A 23,482-nucleotide genomic window follows, 5' to 3' on the forward strand; every position below is an offset into this window, starting at 1 on the left:
TATATCAAAGTTTTGGTAGAATGTGAGGCTTTGTATCTCTGTTAGGGATATAACAATAAATCGAATACCGCAATGATAAATCCAAAATGCACCTCTCTCAATGTGTTAGGACCAACACTGTTCTTCATCAAGGTCATTCAGCAGTATTTTAATTTCTGGTACTGTTATATACCTAATCATTATGACTGATTGTCTTTACATATACATTTACAGTATGTGCTGTTTGGTTGATTTTTGGCAGGTAGCTTGCTTGTGATATTTAGATAGAGTCGGATACATAACAAACACAAAACTAGGGCACATTTACATCTTAACTATGGCGTAGAAAAACCTGACAGACATAAAGCAACCCAGCTCAGCCTAAAATGTGTGTGTGTGTGTACATACATTAAGTATCTTGTGAAAACAACCTGTAACTGATACAGGATACTGATATGTGCCTCTAAAATGTCACTGATATCACTGTACTGTGATAAAAAAAAATTAAACAATGTGTTTTTGGCTCATGCAGGCAATACAAAGTACTGTCTCCCGCACCCCATTATACATAGAAATTTATAAAAGTAAAGTATAATGAAGGCAGTGCTGCTTACGTTATCTCCAGTCTTCCCAGAGAGGATGGCCCTGGCCTTGGCCTTGGTGAGAGGGAAGTATTTCAGATAGGCCTCGTACAGATGCCGGGACAGAGCTCTCAGATCTGCTGCCTCAGGGTGCATGTGCTCCATGTCAGAGGAGAACTCAGCCAGCAGTTTCTCCTTCTCCGCCTGGGGCATCCGGCCAAAACGAATGGCTGGGAAAGGAAACGGACAGACAGAAACACACACATTAGGGCACAAATAGACACACATGACTTTTCTTAACATTTTCAAGGTAAACAACAAAAAAAGAAATAATGAGCAGCAATTCAAATCATTTTCATTTCTGAAGACAAACAAATTTGGTGTATTTGATTTAAAGACAGCATTGAGATTTAATCACTATGACGGTTTGTCGATTAATAGATTAGTCAATTGACTGAAATGTAATGACTGTAGTGTAATTCCCTGATTCCAGCTATTTGTGTGTCAATTTCCCACTTTTCTTAGTCATACCTGACATTTGACTCAATATCTTTCTCATGTCATGCTCATGTCATCATTCAGTGAAAGGAAAATTGGCAACAACACAATGTTCCATCTGTGCTTGTTTGAGGTGTGTCTCATGACGCAATTGAAAAAAATGTAGTTTCCTTAAATAATGTGTTTACGTACTTCTATACGTGATCACAGCTCACTGCGAAACCTGAAAAACTATCTCAGAAATTTTAATACTTAATTTATTTTCTTCCTCCTCTCTAGTTCCACCTGTTGCTGCAGGTTTAGATGATATTGTATAGTTACAAATACCCAACAAACGACCCAGGTCTGACTAAAAGATTACAATATACACTGTATTCATGTCAATTTTTACTGCATGTGCTGTAGTTCTAATTTTTTCTATTTAGCTTTTATACTGAAGGCAGAAATAGATACACCACTTTACAAGGTTTTTCAAAAGGGGTTCTATCAATCATAGACAATAGCTGTTACACTCTTTTTACAAATCAATAATAATTTATTTATTTAAGTGGCATTATGCTGGACAAAGATATAATTGTCAATCTATATTATTTGGCAAAAGTCGAGATAATGATGTGCATTGCTGTCTTTAAACGCTAACTGTGACTATATGAACATACAACATTATTGACAAAAAAAACACTGCACTAGCAGCACACAATGAGCACAGTCAGGAGTCGGAGTAACTTACATGACGTTTTTTCACACAGTGCAAGTTAAAATTAACAATGACATCAACAGGGCTTAGGAGGTGACATCTGGGCCTATTTATGTTACATTGAGGGTGAGAAATTACTTACTTTATCAGATGAGAAGCTTTATCAGATGGGAAGCAGCATGGCCATAAAATAGCTAATAAGAATATTAGAAACCTTTTTTTAGGTTATGTTAAGTCAAGTGGTGAGGTGGTGCTATACATTATGTAGGTTTTGTTGTGGATTGTTCAACCTGTGTTTTTCATCAGATAATTCAAAAAGATTAATTTACCTGAATTTTCTAAAAGACTTTATTGCCTAGATTTTTATTCAACAAAAACTTGAGGTATCTCTTAAAGATATCTCACAAAATTAACACTAATGTGGTGAAAATGTTCCTTGTAATCTCAGTGAAATTTGATACTGGGTTACGAAATGGTTAGAGCCTCTTTTTTCTGTTGGTGGAAGTCATTAATTATCCCTCTATTCAAACCTGCGCTCTGCATTTACTGCAGTGTGTGTACGTGATTGTGTAATGCTGACTGTGTGATAAATGCACACCTTAAGCAAATGAATACAAAATAAAGTGGCCCTACCACCAACTGGCAGCGTGCCCGTAGCCGTGACACAGCAGGTTGGAGAAATCAGTTGAGGTCTATGTACTCTGAGATGTCAATCATTGATTAAATAGAAACCTACACAGAGCCAACTTGCAAAGCTACATCGTGAATAACAGCAGAGTGATATGAAGGAAAGACGAGGCAGGGAGAAGGACAGAGAGGTGAAGTGCCAACAGAGGCGAAACAAACTAATTACCTGGAGTAGATGCTAGAAGCATACTGTGAATATAAAGCAGTTTGGCTGTTGACTCTCAAGTCCTCAATACTCTGATTTGAGTTTTACTCATCATGTGAAAAAATGTTTAATGATCCATTTAGCATATCACAGAACCTTAAAGTCCCTCAATCAACTCCAATAGCAGTGTCTTAGCAAAAGGCAGAGAATGAACCTCTTAAAATGGAAGCACACTGTACGGATAAATTCTCACAATGGCACAAAAAAGATGTGACCATGGCATGCATACAATTTCATGCAAACAATTTAACAATGCAATACATCTTTTATAGATTATTTTAAAATTATATTCTAAAAACTAAGATCGATGATTATAAAAAGTAAGTTGTCCGACTTAGGGGTGGGTAGATATGGCCCAAAAATAATATCACAAAATTCCAGATTATTCCGCTATAACAATATTCTTGATGATATGACAAAATCCTGTTAAATATTTTTGGTTTGGAACTCATAATAGCTCTCGTTGCAGGGTTTTTGGCTCTCCTTGTACTCAAAAATTGCACTTATTACATATTACAGGGGTTTGTTGTACATCTGATCTTAATCTTGTACCACTTTCACAATACTGAAGTAAACCACCACTGAATAAACCATAACAAATATAGTTGACTCAACCCAAGGATACTATGTTTGACCCACAGACTTGCTCAGTGCTGAAAGAAAGCCATTAAATCATGTGGAAATTCATCATTTAATTCAGTCAAGCCAATTCAACAACTTTTTAGTGTTAATGCCCAATAAACTACTGAGTATCTGTTACATAGGCAGTAAATACACATGGCATGTTTATACCAGGTATAGATGTGGACGAGAGATGCTGTGTACCCATACAGGTGCTGATTACAGCTCTTCATAAGCTGCCATCACTCTTGATTTCGCTCTCTATTCATTTCAATGAGGAGCAGAGATGCTCTGCTGCTTCTTCTGGATGTAAACTGTCGCTGCCACTTGACCTTTGAACAAGTTACAAAAAAATCATGGCTTTCTAATGTCAAGCCAGTTTGATTTGAGAGTGCAATTTATCTCTGCCTGTGTTATTTTCCATCCTGCCAGCTTCTTGCCTATTAACGTGAATACATTTTACTGCGTAAAATTTTGTATGACCCTATTACACCAGCAACTCCCAAATATTTCCTTCAATATTTCACTGACTTTAACTGAAGTATGTAGTTAACAGGCCATACATATTTTGGGCAGTCAGCTAATAGAAACTGTAATGCACTGTTTATCATCGCATCCTTCTTCAGTGCAGAGTAGGAAGCCCTTTTGCAAGACGAAAGGCAAATGTGGCTTCGAGACTCAAGTTGTGTAAGGTGATGCTAAGAATTCTGAGAAATCACAGGAGTTTGAATGTAAAGAGTGAAAGCTGAAAGTTGTTCCACCCTAACAGGTGCCACTAACCTAACAGGTGAGTCAGGGAGATCAAGCACAACCTGAGCACACCCACACAGTGATGACATCTGTGATGAAACTCACCTGGGGAGCCGATGTCAGCGCTTAAAGCTGCAGCAGGTTTTAACAGTTTAAACAGACCGCCAGATTGGAAGGGTGCGTTTGGTATGTACTATCTAGAGTGAGGTATGTCACGTGTGATTGGCAGTGCAGCTTGATTTGAATGCCTGAACTAGCTCATAGGCGTTGCCACATTTAATTAAATTAATCCTTTAAAAAAACTTCTTTTTCCGTTTTAATCAGTCAGGGTTCGCTAGCATGTAACTAGCCAATCTCAGCGACCAAACAAGGGTCATCCAGCTTCTACATGTCTTTGTGTCTTTGTCTTTCTTACCAGTCAGCCATATCTTACAGAGTAGGTGACATTAGTTGGCAAGTTAGTTACAACAACAGTGACATTCTGCTTCAAGCCCAGCATGTGCATGTTTGGTGCGTCACTTGGTGGGAGGGGCTCAGTGGAGTGATACAAAGCAGCAGAGAGAGGTGAGGAGTTTTGTACTGTATGCTCGAAATGCCTGCTGCAGCTTTAATAATAGCCTCGATGTGCTCCAGTGGTCAACACACCGTAACAAAACAAAACCATTCTACAGCTGAACAATCATAGTGATCGCAGAGCTACCACTGGAGAAAATTTTTAATCATTAATTACATGACTTCTGTAGATATTACAGTTATGTTGTGGCGCTTGTGAGGTGCTGTCATCTGATAGCTTCTGTATTTCAGTGGATAAGTCCACTTACTTGAAACCAGAGGAAGAGAAACATAACGTGTGACAGATGGCGGGTAGTGCAGAGGACAAAGTTAAATAAATTCAAATAAATTAATTATGTTACCACTATGTAGTGCAGTAACAATCATACCTGAGATCAGTTATTTATCAGTCATTCGTAAATATAAATATAAATTGAAATGAAATCCACTAACCAAAAGCAAAAAAACACAAACAAACTGCATTTGGACTGGCAGCAACACTGATCGTCCCACAGGTGGCTGAGCGTGGGAGGTGTCGGTAGTCTTGCGGTATTCTTTGCAGTTCTGCCCTGGCCTGGCATGTATATGTGAAAATACCTCTGTGGGCTGAACAAAGCTTGCACATGTGGATTTGCTAATTGCCTCCGTCATGGAGGTTATTTTTTTGGTGTTGTTCATTTGTCTGCCTGTCTATCAGCAGGATTATGGAAAAATTACCGACCTGATTTTTATGAAACTAAAAAAGAAGGACCCATTAAATTTTGGAGGGGATGTGAATCACAGGATGCATACACTAAACATTTTTCACTTGTCTATGGCAAAATCAACTGAATTCGTATCACATACACAAACCCTCCATAATTAAAGTGAATGGTGTGCCCTGACCAAAATACTACAAAACAAAAAAAAAATCCATTAAGCAATCCATTAACTTTCCACACGTTCAAACGGCAGCCAAACTGACGGTGTAAAGTGCTGCTTTCATGGTTTTGTTGGTATGTAGTGAAAATATCTCTAACCATAGCTGTTACCACACTCCAGATACAGATCTATATCTTCATAACATAATTAAAAACTGATTTTAGCAGTAAATATGCAGGTGAGTAAAGTTAAAATCACTCAGCACTCAGCAGTCAAGTATCAGAGAGTGTTAGCAAACATCTAAACATAGTTACAGCTTTTTGTTGTTTCGATTCTAACAGTACAAGACCTTGGAAATGAGGGTTCTTAAGTTACCTTTCAACCATAATCTTATCTTTGAATCTGTTCAGGTGGCAGGTACACTGCACGAGCGCTGGGAACCGTAGCATGACCCAAGGGTAGCAACAGAGGCCGAAGACCACAGAGGAAGTAAATGGCAGCATATAAGGCAGTGCTGTATATATTACCACCACGCCTCAGAGACCAAATTGTCAGCAGTGTGGTGAAGATGTATCCGTCGTTCTCAGGGGGCATCATTTCATGTAGTCAAGCCTTTCATGGTCTAACTTCATGCATAAGTTTATCTTTAACAAAAATATATCCCACCCTACATATTGTGATTGTACACTGATTGCTCTAAAAGGTGTGCAGGACAGTATCAGCAGCTTACCGTTGTGTGACATTCCGACATTGAGGCACTTCTGGAAGCGACAGTATTGGCATTTGTTGCGGGACTTCTTGTGAATGCGACAGTGAAGATCACAGTGATCGTACACCAACTTTAGCCTGATTGTGCGTCTGAAGAAACCCTACGAAAACAGAAAGGGAGAGACAATTACTTCAGATACAGTCACTAAAGATATCTTACTTTTTAAATTCTTTTTTTCCAAAACGAGGGATATATAACTTTTTAAACACTTCCAAATCTGCTACTTTTCTATGAAGTGGTAAAGATATTTTGTTGCACCTGTGGAGGAAATAAGCATTTTAGTGTAACAACTAGAGCTGCAATGATTATTAATTAATCAATATTTCATTCCAAAAAAATTAGTTGACAATATTTTGGTAATTGATTAACTGTTTCAAGAAAAAAAATGCCAAACATTTCTTGGTTCACTGTAAAAACCTAAAAGTTGAGAAAACTCAAAATTTTAAGGTAACTTTCTTCAATAGATCTTTCTCTTTTTGCTTTTTTATGCATTCGATTCATAAGACAACCACAGACATGACAGGAAAGAGGGAGAGAGAGCGGGGGGGAAATGACATGCAGCAAGAGCCGCAGGCGAAGACTCACAGCCTCAACACATGGGGCAAACGCTGTGCCAGCTGAGGTACTGTACCACGCCACCACTTCAATATTCAACTTTTGAGTCCAACTCTTATGTTTTGAAAAAGTTTTTACCAACAAATAATGTTTTGTTGAGATAATTCACTTTTCTACGTTGAGTTTTAGGAACCAAAAAAAAAAATGTATTTAAAAAAATGTTGAGTAAAGTGAAAATGAATGAAATTTAATACGTTGATATTTTCAATTGCAACCATTTAATTTTCAAACACCAAATAATGATAAATCAGGTTCACAGCTCACTGTGACCAATTTTTGAAATTTATTTTGGGGGGTTTAAAAACCTTAAAGATTCAAGTTTATCTAAAGAAGAAAAGTAAATTATCTTGACAAAAGATTATAGGTCAGTAAAACAGTTTAATAGAGTTTTATCTACTTTTTTGTATAATGTTTCAGCTTATAAAATGTGAGTATTTGCTGCTTTTCATTGCCACAGTAAAAGAAGAGCCTCTGGGTTTTGGACTGCAACATCAATTTGGGTCCTGGGAAAATGTGATGTGATGTGATTTTTCACATTTCACACAATGATGAAAGTAATCATTAGTTGCAGCCCTAGAAACAATTTTCTTAGAGAAAAAGGATTGAGAAAAACTAGGATTGAGAAGCTATTTCTGTTGGCAAGTAAGATGATAAATGTATTATTAGATATAAAATGAATAAATAAAAATGATCTCTTTATCTTTTTTTGTCTTGTCCTACTACTGTATGAACTGTACATCAAACACATAGTTGAGAGAAGACAGGAGAAAGTGGGACAGTGAGGTGAAAAGATGAAATGGCAATCAATTATGTTCAAAAGAGATCAACTTTAACATTAAAAACATTTTAATTTTGAAATTTTATACCTCACTATTCATCATGTGATTCAAGTTTATTGTTGGTGGAGTAGCTCCATGCAGAATCTATTGACTAACAAATGCAGATTAGTTATCTGGCTTTTTCTAATCACTTAGGAAGTCAATCATACTGCCAACGAGTGTGTGTAAAAGCAGATTGTGTTTCAGGGTGGATTCTCTCTTTGATGTTTTCAACCTTGGGACCAATGTAGCCATAAGATTTGTGCTTATCTCAGCTATTAACTATGCAGTTGTGGTCAAACTCCCAACGCTCACTCCTACGCGCAGTCATAGGTTTGTTGATGGCTGCTGTGTTTGTCCATGCTGACTAAGAAAGCTAATGGAAAGATGAATTGAATGGAGCAAAGTAGACAAAAAAGAAAAACCTGTGGATTGTAGGCTTTGTGAGGATATCTTTTTTTTTTTTTTTGGTAAGCACACAAATCCACATCTGGACTCTCTGTGAACATTGGTGTGTTTGGCATCTGCATTCCTGTGATTCACATAAAGATGTTCCTTTTTTAATCGTAGGTTATTTAAAGAGGGAGGAAGTTAAAGGGGGTCAAGACTCCACCTCAATAAAGAATGTTTTCTGTTTTGAAACAATTAAGTGTTTGCCTCCTTGGCTGACCCCCTCTTCTGGTGAGTCTCCCCTGAGACTTTAGCAGAACAATGACTACTGTACCTTACCTTCATTCAGCCTCTGACGGTTACAGTATGGCTTAAATGAAGTGGACGGAAAAACAGAAACCCTTGTACCTTGTTGTAAATCCAACACAACAGTACTGACAGTATCACAGAGAAGGGCAGGGCAATATATCAATATTATATCAATATTGTGATATGAGACTAGATAGTGTGGATTTTAGATTATGTTATATCATCATGTTATATCATGACACAGCATAAGTGTTGTCTTTTCTTGGTTTTAAAGGTTGCATTACTGTAAAGTGATTTAGATTTTCTGAATTTACGAAACTTTTTCTGGCTGTTCCATTTGCCTTACATCCACATTACTGATATCAAAAATCTCATTGTGTTAATATTTTGTCAAAGCACCAATAGCCTCCCAAACATATATATGGCATATGGTCAAAAATATTGTGCTATTTGATTTTATATCGTATCATCCAGCCCTATTAGAGAGGTGCTGATTTAACTCTATAGTAATGAACTGCAGTGTAGTTTGTGGTTGTGTTGTATTTGATTGTATAACACTGTAAAACTTTTGTTGCTACAACATGTAAATGAGGTTGTCAAAATATGAAAAACACCTTTCAATAAAATTAAGGCCATTACAATACCACTAAACTGTCAAAATTTAGAACAGCATATAATTGAATCAACACACAAAGAACAAAAGTAGTTATCTTAATAGAAGGATGAGCATTTTAAACCGTGAGGCTTAGGCTACCCTGAGTTATTATCAACAAGTCCCACAAAAATAAAAAAAACAACAACCATATGTTATTATGTGTCTCAATACTGTCTAACTTCCATGTCCTGTCCGTTGTTCTCCTACTAGACACCGAAATCTTCACAAATATATAATGAACACAGGACACAACGTTCTCAAAGCCTCAGCCCTGCCTCCCATTTATCCCAGCGGCCACTCATGGTATAGCAGCAAAAAATTCCCCCACAACCCAGAAAGCATTGCCCCCATGAGCCACCATTACAGAAGAAATGTCTCTAAAATTGTTGACAGGACACCTCAACTGCAAACAGGGTGATTTAAGACTCTTTCTGTTCTGAATTTCTGATCCATGGAAGTTTGGCATATGTGCCAAGAAGGCAAATTCCCGTTGAACTAAGTAGGTACCATCTTTGCATTAGTTTTCTGGATTTAATACATCCATGGAATCTACGCTCACTTTTTTTTTTAAAAAAACAGTCTAAAAAGGCGGCACACTTTCGTTTTAAGAAACTGTTACTCGAATAGAAATGAACAGTATGTGTGTTGGGAACTATAATTAGCCACAGACTCGGTTTGTATTATACAGCAGCAGGATGGTGTAGGTGGGACAGAATCAAAATAAACCACTGTGCCCATGTCCATGGTTGTAAAGAAACCTGGGTGGCTCATTGATGTGATGTGTAAGTTATATCACACAATACTTATTAGTAGGCTCAATTCATTGTTGGTTTTGGTCTTGTGATGAGATTTGTTGACACAAAGAAAAAGAGAATATCACCAGACCAGTAATGTAGTATTAATTCTAGGTATTGCAGTCACTTGCACCATACAGGTGTTTCTATTTTTAAGGTCCCTCAGTGCAGTCAGTCAATGTTTTTTGCCATGGAGAAAGTTTAGTATATTAATTTTTCAGAACTACAGGTGAAGTCTACCACATTGTATTGAAAGTCTTAGAGTGAACGTTTCTTCACTGCAGACTTGCTGAAGGCGACAGACATCAACACAGCATGTACAGTAGCTCTGTATACTGATTAGTCTGAGATAAATTTAGACCTGTAGAATTTAAATAAAAAAAAGCATACACAGTACTTTTCTGAAAATCCATCTCATATGTCTAGGGAGGACAATGTCACAATTTATAGCTCCTCTTCTTACAATGTCTCAATTTTTCAAAGAAAATGGAAATAAGTGTGAAACCTCACCCACAGTCTATTAGTTATTTATACCGAAAGACAAACAGACAGAGAGTTTAAGGGGCTGGCTGTAGAAGCACAAGCCTTTGATGAGCCCTTGCAGAGTGGAAAATGTAAGGGGCCTGTGGTTAAAGTGACAGACATCAATAAGATGAAAAAATGCACACCTTTCTCCATGCATTATAGAATTATTTATTCCACCAACGTTTCGCCGAAGAGTGAAAGGTGCTGACAGATAAAGGAAGACTGGCAATGAAAAAAAAAAAAAGAAAACACGACTCGCAGTAGAAAATGCTACACCCAGTACCATTTCCTGACAAGATGACTCTGAGGTGGTATGACTGTCAATTGTTTTCCTTTTTGATTTTGAGTGTTACTTTTTGAGAGCAGCAATTAATATATTCCCCACCACTGTGCAGTGCAATTTAAGTCATAACATGCATCTCTCGACGGAGGTATGTATATCATCCATGACAGACTTAACAAGACGAAAAACAATGTTTAGAAACATGTTTCTGAGTGTTAATTAAAAACTGGGTTGGCTCTGAAAATTAACAAAACAGCCCTATTCAGTTTCTAAGGGGTTTATTCGTATTTCCTGTGAAGACTGTGTTTGATCAGCATTATTAAAGGATATGGATGGTGATATTTTACAACAAATCCCATGGATTAGGGCTGTCACAATATCAGGTTTTCACCGCACCATTATCGTGGCCAAAAGAATTCATGATAACAACATTATCATGATATCCATCAAAAATAAAATAGAATAAAAACAATCTTATCAGTAAAATTAATTTTTAACTTTGTTCATTGTGCATTTAATCTCTTTTTGGCAAATGAATCACACTCAAAACACGGGTGTAGGGAGGTGGAGAGAATCTGTAACTGCAATCGTAAGAAAATTTAGTTTTACTTAATGGATAATGAAAAGGTGTGTGTGTGAGGAATGCTGGGGGAGGGTGACAAAATAAGAATAGAAAGAAAAGGAAATAATTTAAGAGGATACTGTATGTTTAAGAGCAACTGGATTAATTAAATGATATTATCACATGCATATCATTCATGATCAATATTTCTTATTTTTTTAATATCATGGTTATCAACAATACCAGTATGTTGTGACATCCCTATTCACAATACCTTAAGACCTCTCTAACTTGCTGCACATTGTGATTTTTTTGTTGAGGACTATTTTCTAGCTGTGGATTTGGAGCACTAGCAAGAATTTTATGCAGCAGGATGATGTATATGGGATTGCCTCAAAATAAATTACAGTGCCCATCTACATACAGGATCATGTCAACGTGAAGTTGTGTTTACTCCTTCCAACAAAGAATGAGTATATTGACCAAATTATCCTTGAAATTTAATAAACATTCAAGTTTGAGAGGCCCATCTGGCCGAAGGCAGTCTGCTCAGTGTGATGTGCAATGATGGTTAACAATCAACAGAAAATTCATCTGCAGCTGTTTCGATGCCTAATTTATCATTCATTGTTTTATCAAGTCATATTTCAAGCAAAAATGACAAGCATAAGATAGTTCCAGTCTCACAAGATTTGCTGCTTTTCTTTGTCTCTTGAGAAAGTAAAATAAACATCTTTGAGTTTTGAACTGTTCGTCACCCTGATTAATAGAGGGAATAAACTGCAGATTAATTGATAATGAAGATATTTCTCGGTTGCAGCCACAGTCTGGTGTAATCTGGCGTTTTAAACACTGGCTATACATTCTTCCCCAGTGTTTCCTTATAGAACTAGTTTTATCTTAAAGGGATAGTTCACCCCAAAATCACAAATATTTTCCCTCTGACCTGTAGTGCTATTTATCCATCTACAGTTTTTGATGAGAGATGTTGAGGTTTTGGAGATATATTTTGTAGAGATGTCTGCCTAATGGAACTAAACGGCACTCAACTTGTGGTGGTCAAAGTGCAAAAAAAAAAAAATCACATTTAAAAAAACTCAAAAACAGTGTCTCTTTCCAAAAATCATTACCCAGTGACTCAAAATAATCTATGGATCTTGTTGTGGCAGTTTAATGTAGGAACTACTTTGGTTCTAGTGGAAACAGGCTCTAAAGTAGCTCTAGTACATCTGCAGAAATGTCCGATATCTCAAGAAGTCGGCAACTCTAACAAAAAAAATTTACATGGATAATTAGCACTAGAGGTTAGAGGAAAAATATGTTTGTTTGTTTTTTATTTTGGGAGTGAACTGTCCCTTTAACTCATGAAATGTTTCAGTCCTACCTTACAGCCTTCACAGGCATGGACACCATAGTGAAACCCTGAGGCTTTGTCTCCACACACGCGACATTCGATGTTTAGCGCTGATGCCGGTGTATCGTCCTGGAGTTTGGAGAACGTGGGACTGTCAGAGAACTGCGGAGGCGACTCCGGCTCCAGCTTGATTGAGTCTGATAGAAGATATATCATCGTCAGGCAGGCAGGACACCAGATAGGCAGACAGACAGAAAGCTAAAACGCACATACTTCATTTAATGCTGTGTTTGTTGTAATCTAATTCACTAAAATGAACCGTTGTCATGTTTTCAGCAAAAAAACAAGCTCACATTCTCAGCTTATAAAAACAGAAGTGTGATTGCAGATTGAGAAGGAGCATGCGAATACAGACGGAAATGTCAAGGTGATATGGAAACTTTGGTTGATCATGCAGCATGAAGTGTATGAGCTACACTGCAGACTGGAGTTTGTGTTACAATGAGAAAAGGACAGATAGACCTGCATCATATTTGCTCATCTAGTCTGTCTCATCTCCCTCATTTCCCTCTTTATCTCCTTACATTTCTCATGCATTACGGTGCATCGATTTGAATTGGACAGTCAGAATTTCAACTTGTAAGTTGAAAATTTTAGCAGTATGTTGGTGTTCATGTTTGCTGTCTGCTGCAGTGAAAAACATTCTCAAATTTTTGTAAACTGTGTTAATAACTTAAGACATAAGTATTCCTGGCCATTCAGTATTCACATTTTAATACAAAAACATGACCATTGCATAAGATGTCATTATATAGACTCTAGTGTCCCTGGTAGCAGGAGGTTCTATATAAAATAGAAAAAAAACAGAAGAAATTATTGTTAACTAGTTCATTCTTGGGACTATGAACTTAGTTCAAAATTCTAAATTATGAACTATGAACATGAACTAATTAATTTTAACCTCTGTGAACTGAACTTTTAGCAAGCTCTTTTAAAGTCCTTCCTCAACACTGCTTAAAACAAGTTGCAAATGATTCAGTTTCTACCCCCTCTGAGGCAGTTTTGCTGCTATGCTTGGTTTGCATATAATCAGCATAAGGAAAACTGTTTAAGCTTTGGTTAACCCATCACAGACTAGACTTACTGTGCTCCATCCTGTAGCTGTGCATGTTTGTGTAGTCCATGTTGGTCAGGTGTTCTTCGCTCTGCGGTGGACTGGGGTCATAGGCCACACCAGTGGGAGAGATGCAGGATGCAAGCGGGGGAGACAGGGAGGACTGGATGGAGGAAGAGGAGAGGGAGGCGTAGTCCAACGTGGACAAATGCTTCATGTTAAGGGAGTGGGAGCTGTCATCCAGTTCTGACAGGTCCACAGCATTCAGACTGAAGCCAACAGGCCAGGCCAGGAGCTGCTGGGTGTCCACCATGTCTACTGTGGAGAGAGATGAAGCAATGACATGAAAGCTGATGCAACATCCTTTGTTGACTGCATGTGGCCTTGTTAAAAAGAAAACAGCACAAGAAGAACCAGAGAGAGGAGGGGAGGAAGAGGAAAAGTCAGAGAGACAGAGGGAGAAAGGGGGGATGAGATAAAAAAGAGAAGAGAAACAGGAAGGGAGAAAGGATGGCAGCAAAAATATACAGGGACAAGCACGCATGCTGTGTTGTGTGTGGTGTTCATGATTAAATATGTCTGCTCAGAAAAGCCCAAAACATAAACAAGGCAAACACACACACACACAGTCAACACCCTGATGAGAACCCCTGGTCCCCCAGCTCAGTCCTGCAGTCTGTCCGTTATCTAGTAAACAAGGAGGCAGACTGTGTCGCAGGGAGTACAAGACGATCTCTGGCACTGAGTAACGTCTCTTATTCCTCAAAACACCATTTTCCTCTGTTGCTGTTTGGGTGGCTCGCTATGTGATTACCCAACCCAAGCACCCAGAGAACAGGGACTGTTTGAGCTTCAGTCTGTCTCAGGCCAAGGATGGATGATTCTAGCTTCTGGAGTAGAACAGACTGCACCTTCTGAGTTTTGACATGTTTTACTGATCGTCAAGTAAGAACTGAGTTGCAAATGAAGGACCAAGGAAAGACCAATGCCAACTTCAAGACATGTCTGTGGCTATCAGCTGCCAGTCGATTTCCTTCCACTGTGCATGTAAATCTCTAAAAACAGATCACAAATGTTTCAAGATATATGGTAGTTCGGATTATTTGAAGCGGGGTTGTATAACGTACTTATCCATAGTCAGTGTATTACCTATAGTCGACACATCCCCAATCTAGACAAGCAGCAGGAGTACTGGTGCAGGAAGCTTATGAAAAGGTCTGATTAGGCTCTACTTCAAATTGATTCACTGCTTTACTTCGCCATCATATAGCCTTTTCCCCCAGGAAACCACTGTTATATAAGCCAAATGTCACTCTCTCCAAACGAACCAGGCTCCTTAGGTGAAATCACTTATTTTATCTCGCAGAACACAGGAGTTGCTGATCTATCAGTGCCTCGATTGATTAGTTTGATTGTGTCACTGTGTGACTCCAGTGTTTCAAAAGGTTAGTTCGGACTCATCAAAATCACACAATAGCACAAACAAACAGATTGAGGCACCAGTAGACCAGCAGAGCCCTGTGTTCTGCTAAGTAAAATTACTGCTTTTCCAAAAGGAGTCTGGTTGAGCAAGAGAGCAATATTTGGCTTATATAACAGCGGTTTCTCATCATTTTTTTTTTTTTATGGCGAAAATAGGTTTTGCTTCTAACCCTGTTCTCAGCAGTACACTGGTTAGCTCATTGACTATTGATAAATACTCATACAACCCCACTCAAATAATGTGAACTATCACTCTAGTTTTAAAATAGGCTTAATAATAAAAAGAAAATCTGGGCAATGTGTTTTTTAGCAAACTCAGACAAGTGTAAATAGCGTATTTGTTGAGGACTATTTTTAGCCATATTTGGAGCAATAGCAAGCAGGACAATGTATATGGCAGTGACTGATAATAAATGCAGTGCTATGTGCTGTACATTGTAAGACTGAAACTATATGTAAACCAGTGCAGTTGTGTGGCTCACAGATATGTTTTTAACAGCCTTTGAATGAACATGTAGCTCTGACACAAAGAAATAAGCTACATCACACTTTGGTTAGGTGAATCAATTCATTGTAGGTTTTGGTTTTACTGTTGTTGACATTAAGAAAAATATAGTATCTCACCAGCATTATCATTTTAATAAACTTTGCTACTTGGAGAAAAATAAATAATTTTACCTGAATAATGTCTGAGAAATGAGCTTAATCAACATTCAGAAAGTCTTGGGAAAAGATTTCTTCCACACAGCTCCTTCTACAATATTCAGTACTATTCTACTCTTCGTTGATACAAATGAACAAGGGCTCTTCAGTCATTCCAATATCTAACTCAGATCGGACATTGGATGAGAAATATCTGCCGAGATGGTCAAAGTCCAATCATCATGAGGTAACTACAGTCCACACAAAAGCAAACCACTCACACAAGGCTACATAATCAGGGGTAAGTTTGTATAAGGTTTTTTGGTGATGCAGAAATTAGTAGAATATGTTGTTTATGGCATGTCTTTAATTGTTAGTGTTGCTTTTCTAAACTACACCCCCCACAGATCTAAGTGTTTGATTCTGTTTAAATCTATTAGAAAAACGTTTAAGTACTGAACACACTAGGGCCAGACAGGAAAGATGATATTCTTTAAAGTAAGGTTACATTAAAATGAAAAAGATTAAGATATTAAAGGTGTTTTTTCCTAAATAAACAAAGTTCTTTGATGATGTGTTGCTGAATTTATTTCAACATTTTGAGAAGCTGAAATCAGAAAATCTGGATATTTTTCTTTTAAACATGACTCTAAATGAAATAGTAGGCCATTAATTTAATAGTTGATAACTGATCAACATTCACTGACTAATTGTTGCAGTTATATGTACAACAACATAAAAGTTATCCTTAAACATTATGATTTTTGCTCTCTTTAAATAACAATCTGTCCTAAATGTGAAGGGAGAATACTTTTTCTACAGTAGGAAGGAAAAGGCTGATGCATCATTTATAAATACTGGAAACTATTTAGTTTTCCCACACTGTTTTCTGTTTTTTTAGAATGTGGAAGCCATGCTTGAATTCTGAACCTGATTTAAACTAAAGAAAAGGAAACTACCAAAAGTTTATAAATAATCAATAGAGTAAAAAGTCCCTGCTTTGAACCACCTGGCCCTCCAAACAACCTTTTGTAACAAACACTGGTTCCTAAAATAAACCTCATCTAATCAACCTCGAGTGCCTGATTTGGAAAAAAATGTAACAAAGAATGCAATGAATTATATAACAGGGCAAACCTAAAATAGCAATACTCCGATGATACGGTAGCACCAGGTATAGAAATGGCTTGAAATGGCTCCAAATTACTTTGAAAAACATCCCCGTGGAGCAAACATCCTCCTTTCTCAACTACTTATTGTTTCCTTTTTACTTGTTTGGACCGTGGCAGTCCAATCAACGGGGGATCCACTTAAAATTCACATTGACTAACATTGTTTCAGAACAAGCAGTATGTGTGCTTCCACTGTCTTGGAAGCTCTTGCAGGGGAAAATGCTGACTATTAATAACCAGAGAAACCTGGATATTTTTCTGTTTGTTGGCCAGTTGCCAGCTGATCCCAAGCTAAAATAGATGGAGCATTGAAGCAACTTGCATCCTGGTTGGCATCAAATCATCATATGGAGACAGAAATCTTGTGAGAGGGAGAGAAAGCTCTGGAGATGAAGTGTAAGAGAGATTCAGTAAAAGGGGTGGCAGAGAGCAAGTCCCCAGACCACTTCAAGAAACTAAACTGCACCCAGGAGGCTTCAAGAAAAAACCCTTATCTTAGGAAAGTCATGCTCTGTACTCAGCGGGCTCTTAGAAAGAAAAAAAGGAAGGCAGCTGCAACCTGGCAGTTAAACCATGGTGCTTAAATCATGTCGTAAAAACAAGTTTGTCCTATACACTCTTAGATATAAGGGTTCTCTCTTGAATCATTGAGGTTCTACCCAGAGCCATTTGCTTCTGATGAACCTTTTTTGAAGATGGGGTTTGTCAAGCGTTCTTTGAGAGACTGAGGGCTCCACTAAGATTTTCCACCATTTCGGTGGAGCGATGCTCTTTAAGGATTGTTGATGGCATGGATGTAAAAAGATCATCTACCCTCAAATATTCAAATGTTGACCCAGGTTTCAAATAGTATTTTTAAATGTAGACAGCCCACAGTTCCCATCATGCCTACTTTGCTTCACTAGATTGTTGTTTTCTATTTTATCTTCCAAAATGCAAGTTACTTTTTGTTAGTGTTTGTAATTGCCCTGGAATATAAAAGAGTTCCCCCTGGGTGGGTTCTTGATAAAACCTCTGGAATATAAAAGGGTTCTCTTTAGATCTCTTTAGGTAAATGGATTCCTGTTAGCACCCTCATAAAGTGGAAAGAGGCTAGAACCTCTACCGGCGGTTCTTTGTGGAATCACTACACCATAGAAGGGTTTTCTGACAGGATTTCAAGTGGAAACTTTTTACCAGGAATCACAAAGGGCTCTTCTCTGGGGACAAGCCAAAGAACTCTACCGTCTCTATATAGTTAGCACCTGTATTTCTAAGAGTGTATAACGTCTCTCCTGAGAGGGTTCACAGAAACAATGTAGCACCAAATATACTGACTTCAACATGTTTTTATCTGTTAAAGCTGTGTGGGCAAACAGCCTGTCAGACATATAAAAGGTGACAGATGATTAGTAAGGTTTATGCCGTGTGTATTGTGTTTGTAAAGGTGTGTGTGTGTGTGAGAGAGAGAGAGCACGTGCGTGACAGCAGTGCCGGTGTCTCCTGCCAGTTCTCAGATTTCCACATGCCAGAACTTGTCTCCCAGGTGAGAGTACAGCATGTAGGAGTACTTTCTAACAGCTCTTGCCTCAGTCATGACATAATAACAATAGGCCAACGGCAAATTGACAGGCAGGTCTGGCAAGCTACTGTATACTGACAAGCCGGAGTGACACTGTGTGTGTGTGTGTCTGTGCCAACAGATACAGTAGAGACGTCACGATACCAGAATTTTACACTTTGATACAATACCAGTAGGAAAAAAAAGCGTTTACTCGATACCTCTTTCGAAACCATGACAAAAAAGAAAAAAAAGTCCTAGTCCAAATTTCAGGAAATTAAAAACTTAACTGAAGACTTTCGAATAGCTTTGGAACTTTAAATACTATAACGAACAAAAGTACAGTATAATGAAAGTTTCAAAGTATTGATACTTTTGACAACCTACAGTAAAGAGCATCCACCTTTCTGTGTAATATCTTTTCAGGATATTTGAATGGACAACGATATTAACTGAGACAGTAGCAAAAAGTACAGACCCACAAAAGCTGGACCATGAGACAAAATTCTAATAGTGTAATATTAACTTCACGAGAGGGAACGATGTAGTTGGATGATGTAGTCAGTCTAAAATCAGCAGTTCAGAAGAAAGAGGTGAAATTGAGAGGTCATACAGAGAGATGTGAAATCTTTCCTTAGGGACAAAGTTGCAAAACTAATGAAATGTTTTTTAACATTCGTATTTCTTCACTGCAGCACAATTTGGTCCAAACTGGACTGAAGCAAAGGCAGGGGATCAGATTACTGCACAGAAAGTGGGTGAAGTCATTGTGTACCTTTGAATGTGGAGTTTCACTGAATTTAATGAATGAAGTGTTTTCCAGTTTATATATAGAAAAATCCAAAGCAGGAAAGCACTTACAGTATGGATTTAACAAAGGACTAAGGCTGGGTTGCACCAACAAGGATTAATTTTTAAACCTGATTTAATCATGACTTAAATTTAAATTATGTTACGCCAAACTTTAAAACTACTGGACAGCTTAAAATTAAGATAGCTTACAATCAAACCTCTTTTTAAATATCGTTTTACTCTGAACTGAGATTAAATTTACCTCTGTTGCAACAAACCTTACAGCTCAAATTTGAAATGTGATTCAGTATTAACTTTAAACTTAGACTTCAGGAGGGCACCCCTATAGCTCAGTTGGTAGAGCATGCGCACCATGTGTTGAGGCTATCAGTTCTCTGCAGCAGCTGCCGGTTCAATTCCCTAGCTAGTTAGCAAACAATGTTAATGTCAACGTATCCCTCTCATCCTGACAGCACTCAAATACATTTTTTATTTATTTCAATCTGGGCAAGCAAGCATCTCCATACTGATAAAACTCATTTTGATTTCAGCTTATATCAATGAACTAACTGACTAAAACTACATGTAACAATGTCAAAAATCCGGTATTATCGTCTTAATTTTTTCCAAGGGTGTAGAGGCCTCCTACACTCCTACACAGTAAGTCATGGCCATCAAACAAAGAAAATGCACAAGGTGAGGTGTAGTTTAGGAAAGGTCAACACAGAAGCCTGTCTGGTATATTTATGTAAGAGACAAAAGGCAGAACCTGCCCCGCTGCATTCAGGAGCATTAACACTCTTATCTTTTCTGTTTGAATAAAAACTATGTTGCCTCTCCGAGGGTGAAAACTACACCACTAAATGTCAATGTAGACAATCATCACTCTATCAAACATACTGTTGGAAACATATTTTGATATGTGAATGCATTTTGTTGGAAAATAATCTGAAATTTGATATAATACGACAAAGGACAACAACATATTTTTGATGGGTGTTTGAACACATCTTGACTGGTGAAGTTAACTGCAAGCAGGAATAAATTTGTGTCACCTAGTAGAGCTGTATATATGCTTAATTTAGCTACGTCTAACACTTGACAAGTTCTTGCTGTTGCATTTGTAACATCCTGGTGACAAAATGACATGTTGCAGAGTATTTCCCTTCTAGAAGGCATGTTTTTTCTTTTCTTTTTTTTTGCATAGTAAGCCATTTATGTTATGAAAGTTGTTCTGTGTAAAATGAGTATATGAATGTGTGTATGTGTGACAGAGAGAGGGAGAGAGTTAGTACACAGAGCTATGTGACTTCCTGACCTCTTCATGTAAAACAGCATGTGGTTCAGAGTCGGTGACTAAGATATGCCCGCCCGCACGTCTGCCTCACAGTCCCCACAATTTCTTTGAAAAGATTAAGTGTGCTTGGTGTTGGTGTTGTGTGTTGGTGCCTGCTTACTCCTGCATGAGGAAGCTGTGGAATACAGCGAAAGGATCATGTGTTTTGATAACGCTGTGCTTTATTTGTAAGAAGCTGATTTTACAAAACATCATACTGATAAATGGACTTTTACGATGTCATACTTTTATACTTTTTATACTCTACTATGCATGGTACTACGGTACATACATACATAGTTAAATGGTTCCTTTTCTGTCTGTCTTTATGATCGCAAGTGTCTGCACAGGGGTCTTCCCCTCGCATTTGAGGGAAATTATCAATTATTTTTATTTTGCATCATTGTGCACCGTCTTCCCAACATCGAGACCAATTTTAACCTAACCAGGTGGAACAATAGTATATAAAAAAGGAGGATCCTTGGTGTGTTCATCAATGCAAATCACAGCAGATGAAACAAGAAGAATATGATGTTATAGATTCAACACGATGAAACAGACAAGAGAGGGAGACTCAACCGCAAAGAAAAAGGTTCGCTTTGCACAGAAACAACTGGTAAAACTCAGAGGGCTACTGCGTACTTGAGTATTCTGCACTTTTTCACTTTACTTAAGTAAAAAAGTTGAATTAGTACTTCTACTTTTACCAGTTTTTATAACACAAGTATTTCTACTTGAGTAAAATTGTGTTTACTTTTGCCAAGCTACCACAGTATTATATTTTTACTTTATATTTTATATCACATTATTTCTATATTTTAGCTGCTACACTAGGTCTTTGTCACTGTGTCCTTCACTTTAGATTTGGTTTCATTCACACATTTTTCTTTATACATATTTTTTATGTGTAAGGTATCTGTAAGAGCCTGTAAGAGATCAAATTATTTCATTGTCAACGACTGCTTCACTGTAATTGTTGTGTACATGACCATAAAAGAAGTTGAACTTGAGCATCAAACAGTTTTTTCAAAAGTCACATGCAGTGTAAATGCTGAAAAAGCTGGCATCCTGCTTCACTCTTCAGGAAATTTGCACTTTTTTGAAAAACTTTGTTGGTGTGAAGCCACTATGGGCAGAATTACCTGAAGGGGCCTTCCCCTTCTGCACCTATACGATCAAACAGAAGAGTAATGGAAAACCATGTGCACACAAAGTGTCAGCCTGAGGTCTGGACTGCCCGCTTGACAGAAACGAGAGTCTCCTCTTGTCTGAAAACCCACTTGCTTGGTTGGTACTGAATTAACTCAGAAACTTCAAAGCTTGGCACAGTGGGAGGTAAGCAACCACAATCTCTGTCTACTTGGCACAGCTCTGAGTAAAACGGGACCTAGATCCCCTCTCTCTGATTTCTATTTGATTTTTTGTCTATTTTTTTGTTTCAACTTTCAAAACTAAGAAAGTGGAGCATTGATAAGCATCAGGTGAACCTGAGGTCAGATTGAGGGGGCGGGAGCACTTCTTAAAAATGGCACAATTTGAAGAAAAGCATAGTTGTGTGTATTTTAAAAACATGCACGCAGTTGAGGATATTTGTTAATTGCAACTACACAACTACTTCATGTCTATTTCTGATTTAAACCTTGTGCCTTTATTTCAAAAGAACACCTGGTTTATGCATTCACACAAGAACACAAAGACAAAGAATATGAAGCTGTCTCACATGACCTAGTTACAGATTTTCTCTTGCTCACTTGGCCCTTTTGGGGAAAAAACTGAAAGAAATATCCATGAAGTGCAAGTTTTTCAACAGCTCGCTCATGGCCAACATAAATGCAGGCAAGCTTATAAGGTGATACACTGAGAGAATGAATAGTACATATCAGACAAAACTCATTGACCTACAGTATCTCACTGATATGTCGGCCTGTCAGCTCGTAAAAGGTGGAAATATACTCGCCACACACCCAAAGTGCAAATGTATTCATTGCAGATTTTTAAACAACCTAAAGCCTTTTATCAGACGTGGCAGTCATGCATTCATTGTAGCGATCCACAGGTTATGCATTGATTCTACATGATGAACTGAATGACAGTGACACACACTCACACACACACAGGGTACAGGACATTCCACTCACCCTGTTTCTCCCGTTTCATTTCTGAGAGTGTTCAGTGTCTTCTCACTGACCAGCAACCAAGTGACAGTGGCAGTGACAGTACAGACTGCATGAGTGTGTGTGCATGTGCGTGTGTGTGTGTGTGTGGTCATGCTTTTCCTCAGGAAGTGATGACCAATAGAAAGGGAACTACACACACACATTTTCTCTCTCTGACAGAGTCTGGGCTCAGCAGAAGTTCAGACAGCTAACTATCATGTGGTGTGTGTGTGTGTGTGTGTGTGTGTGTGTGTGTGTGTGTGTGTGTGTGTGTGTGCGTGTGTGTCTGTGTCTTTCATTTCTAAGTTTTAATATCTGCACATTTCTGTGTAATTGTACAGTAAGTACTTGTGTATGTGTGTTCTTGTGCTTAAAAGTGTTTCCTTGTATTTGTGTTCTCTCCTGTGTGTGTGTGTGTGTGTGTGTGTGTGTGTGTGTGTGTGTAAGGTGGTAGACATCAGATGCAGATGATTTCCTGTTGCTTCACTCTGACAGGCGACCTCATCATGCCTCTCTGGTTGCACTTCTCTCCCTGCGTTCAGTCACTCAGTGTCGATGTGAGAGCAGTGACGCACTCACTTCTGCCTCCTCATGCAATACCAACAAGGTCAACTCAGTATAATAGCTGTTATCTCTCATTAACTAGAGACAGAATGTGTCCTTTCCTTTATGCACATCACAAACAAAACTATTTTTAGTTATGTGAGTTCTTTGAACACAGGTGTTTTTTCAGAGGTGGTAAT

At 38.0% G+C, this 23,482-nt stretch overlaps 1 protein-coding gene across 6 annotated transcripts in view; it reads right to left on the bottom strand.

Annotated features, from left to right (window-relative positions):
- pparg (peroxisome proliferator-activated receptor gamma) overlaps nucleotides 1-23,482 on the bottom strand; it is a 41,874-nt gene that overhangs the window by 6,423 nt on the left and 11,969 nt on the right. For 2 of the 6 annotated variants that reach the window (XM_084736769.1, XM_084736740.1), the window contains exons 2-5: nucleotides 13,650-13,934; nucleotides 12,536-12,702; nucleotides 6,162-6,300; nucleotides 594-790 (exon numbers count right to left, since the gene is read on the bottom strand). In XM_084736769.1, coding sequence (XP_084592895.1) covers nucleotides 594-790; nucleotides 6,162-6,300; nucleotides 12,536-12,702; nucleotides 13,650-13,932 — 786 coding nt within the window. In that variant the 5' untranslated portion in view covers nucleotides 13,933-13,934. Of the gene's footprint in view, nucleotides 1-593; nucleotides 791-6,161; nucleotides 6,301-12,535; nucleotides 12,703-13,649; nucleotides 13,938-15,779; nucleotides 15,802-22,721; nucleotides 22,794-23,482 lie in introns of those variants that run through there. The other 4 variants (XM_084736752.1, XM_084736739.1, XM_084736743.1 and 1 more) reach the window with 3 other exon arrangements.

This window comes from Lutjanus erythropterus, chromosome 2 (genome assembly GCF_056507025.1).
Source record: "Lutjanus erythropterus isolate fLutEry1 chromosome 2, fLutEry1.hap2, whole genome shotgun sequence".
In the NCBI taxonomy this organism is placed as follows: Eukaryota; Metazoa; Chordata; class Actinopteri; order Lutjaniformes; family Lutjanidae; genus Lutjanus; species Lutjanus erythropterus.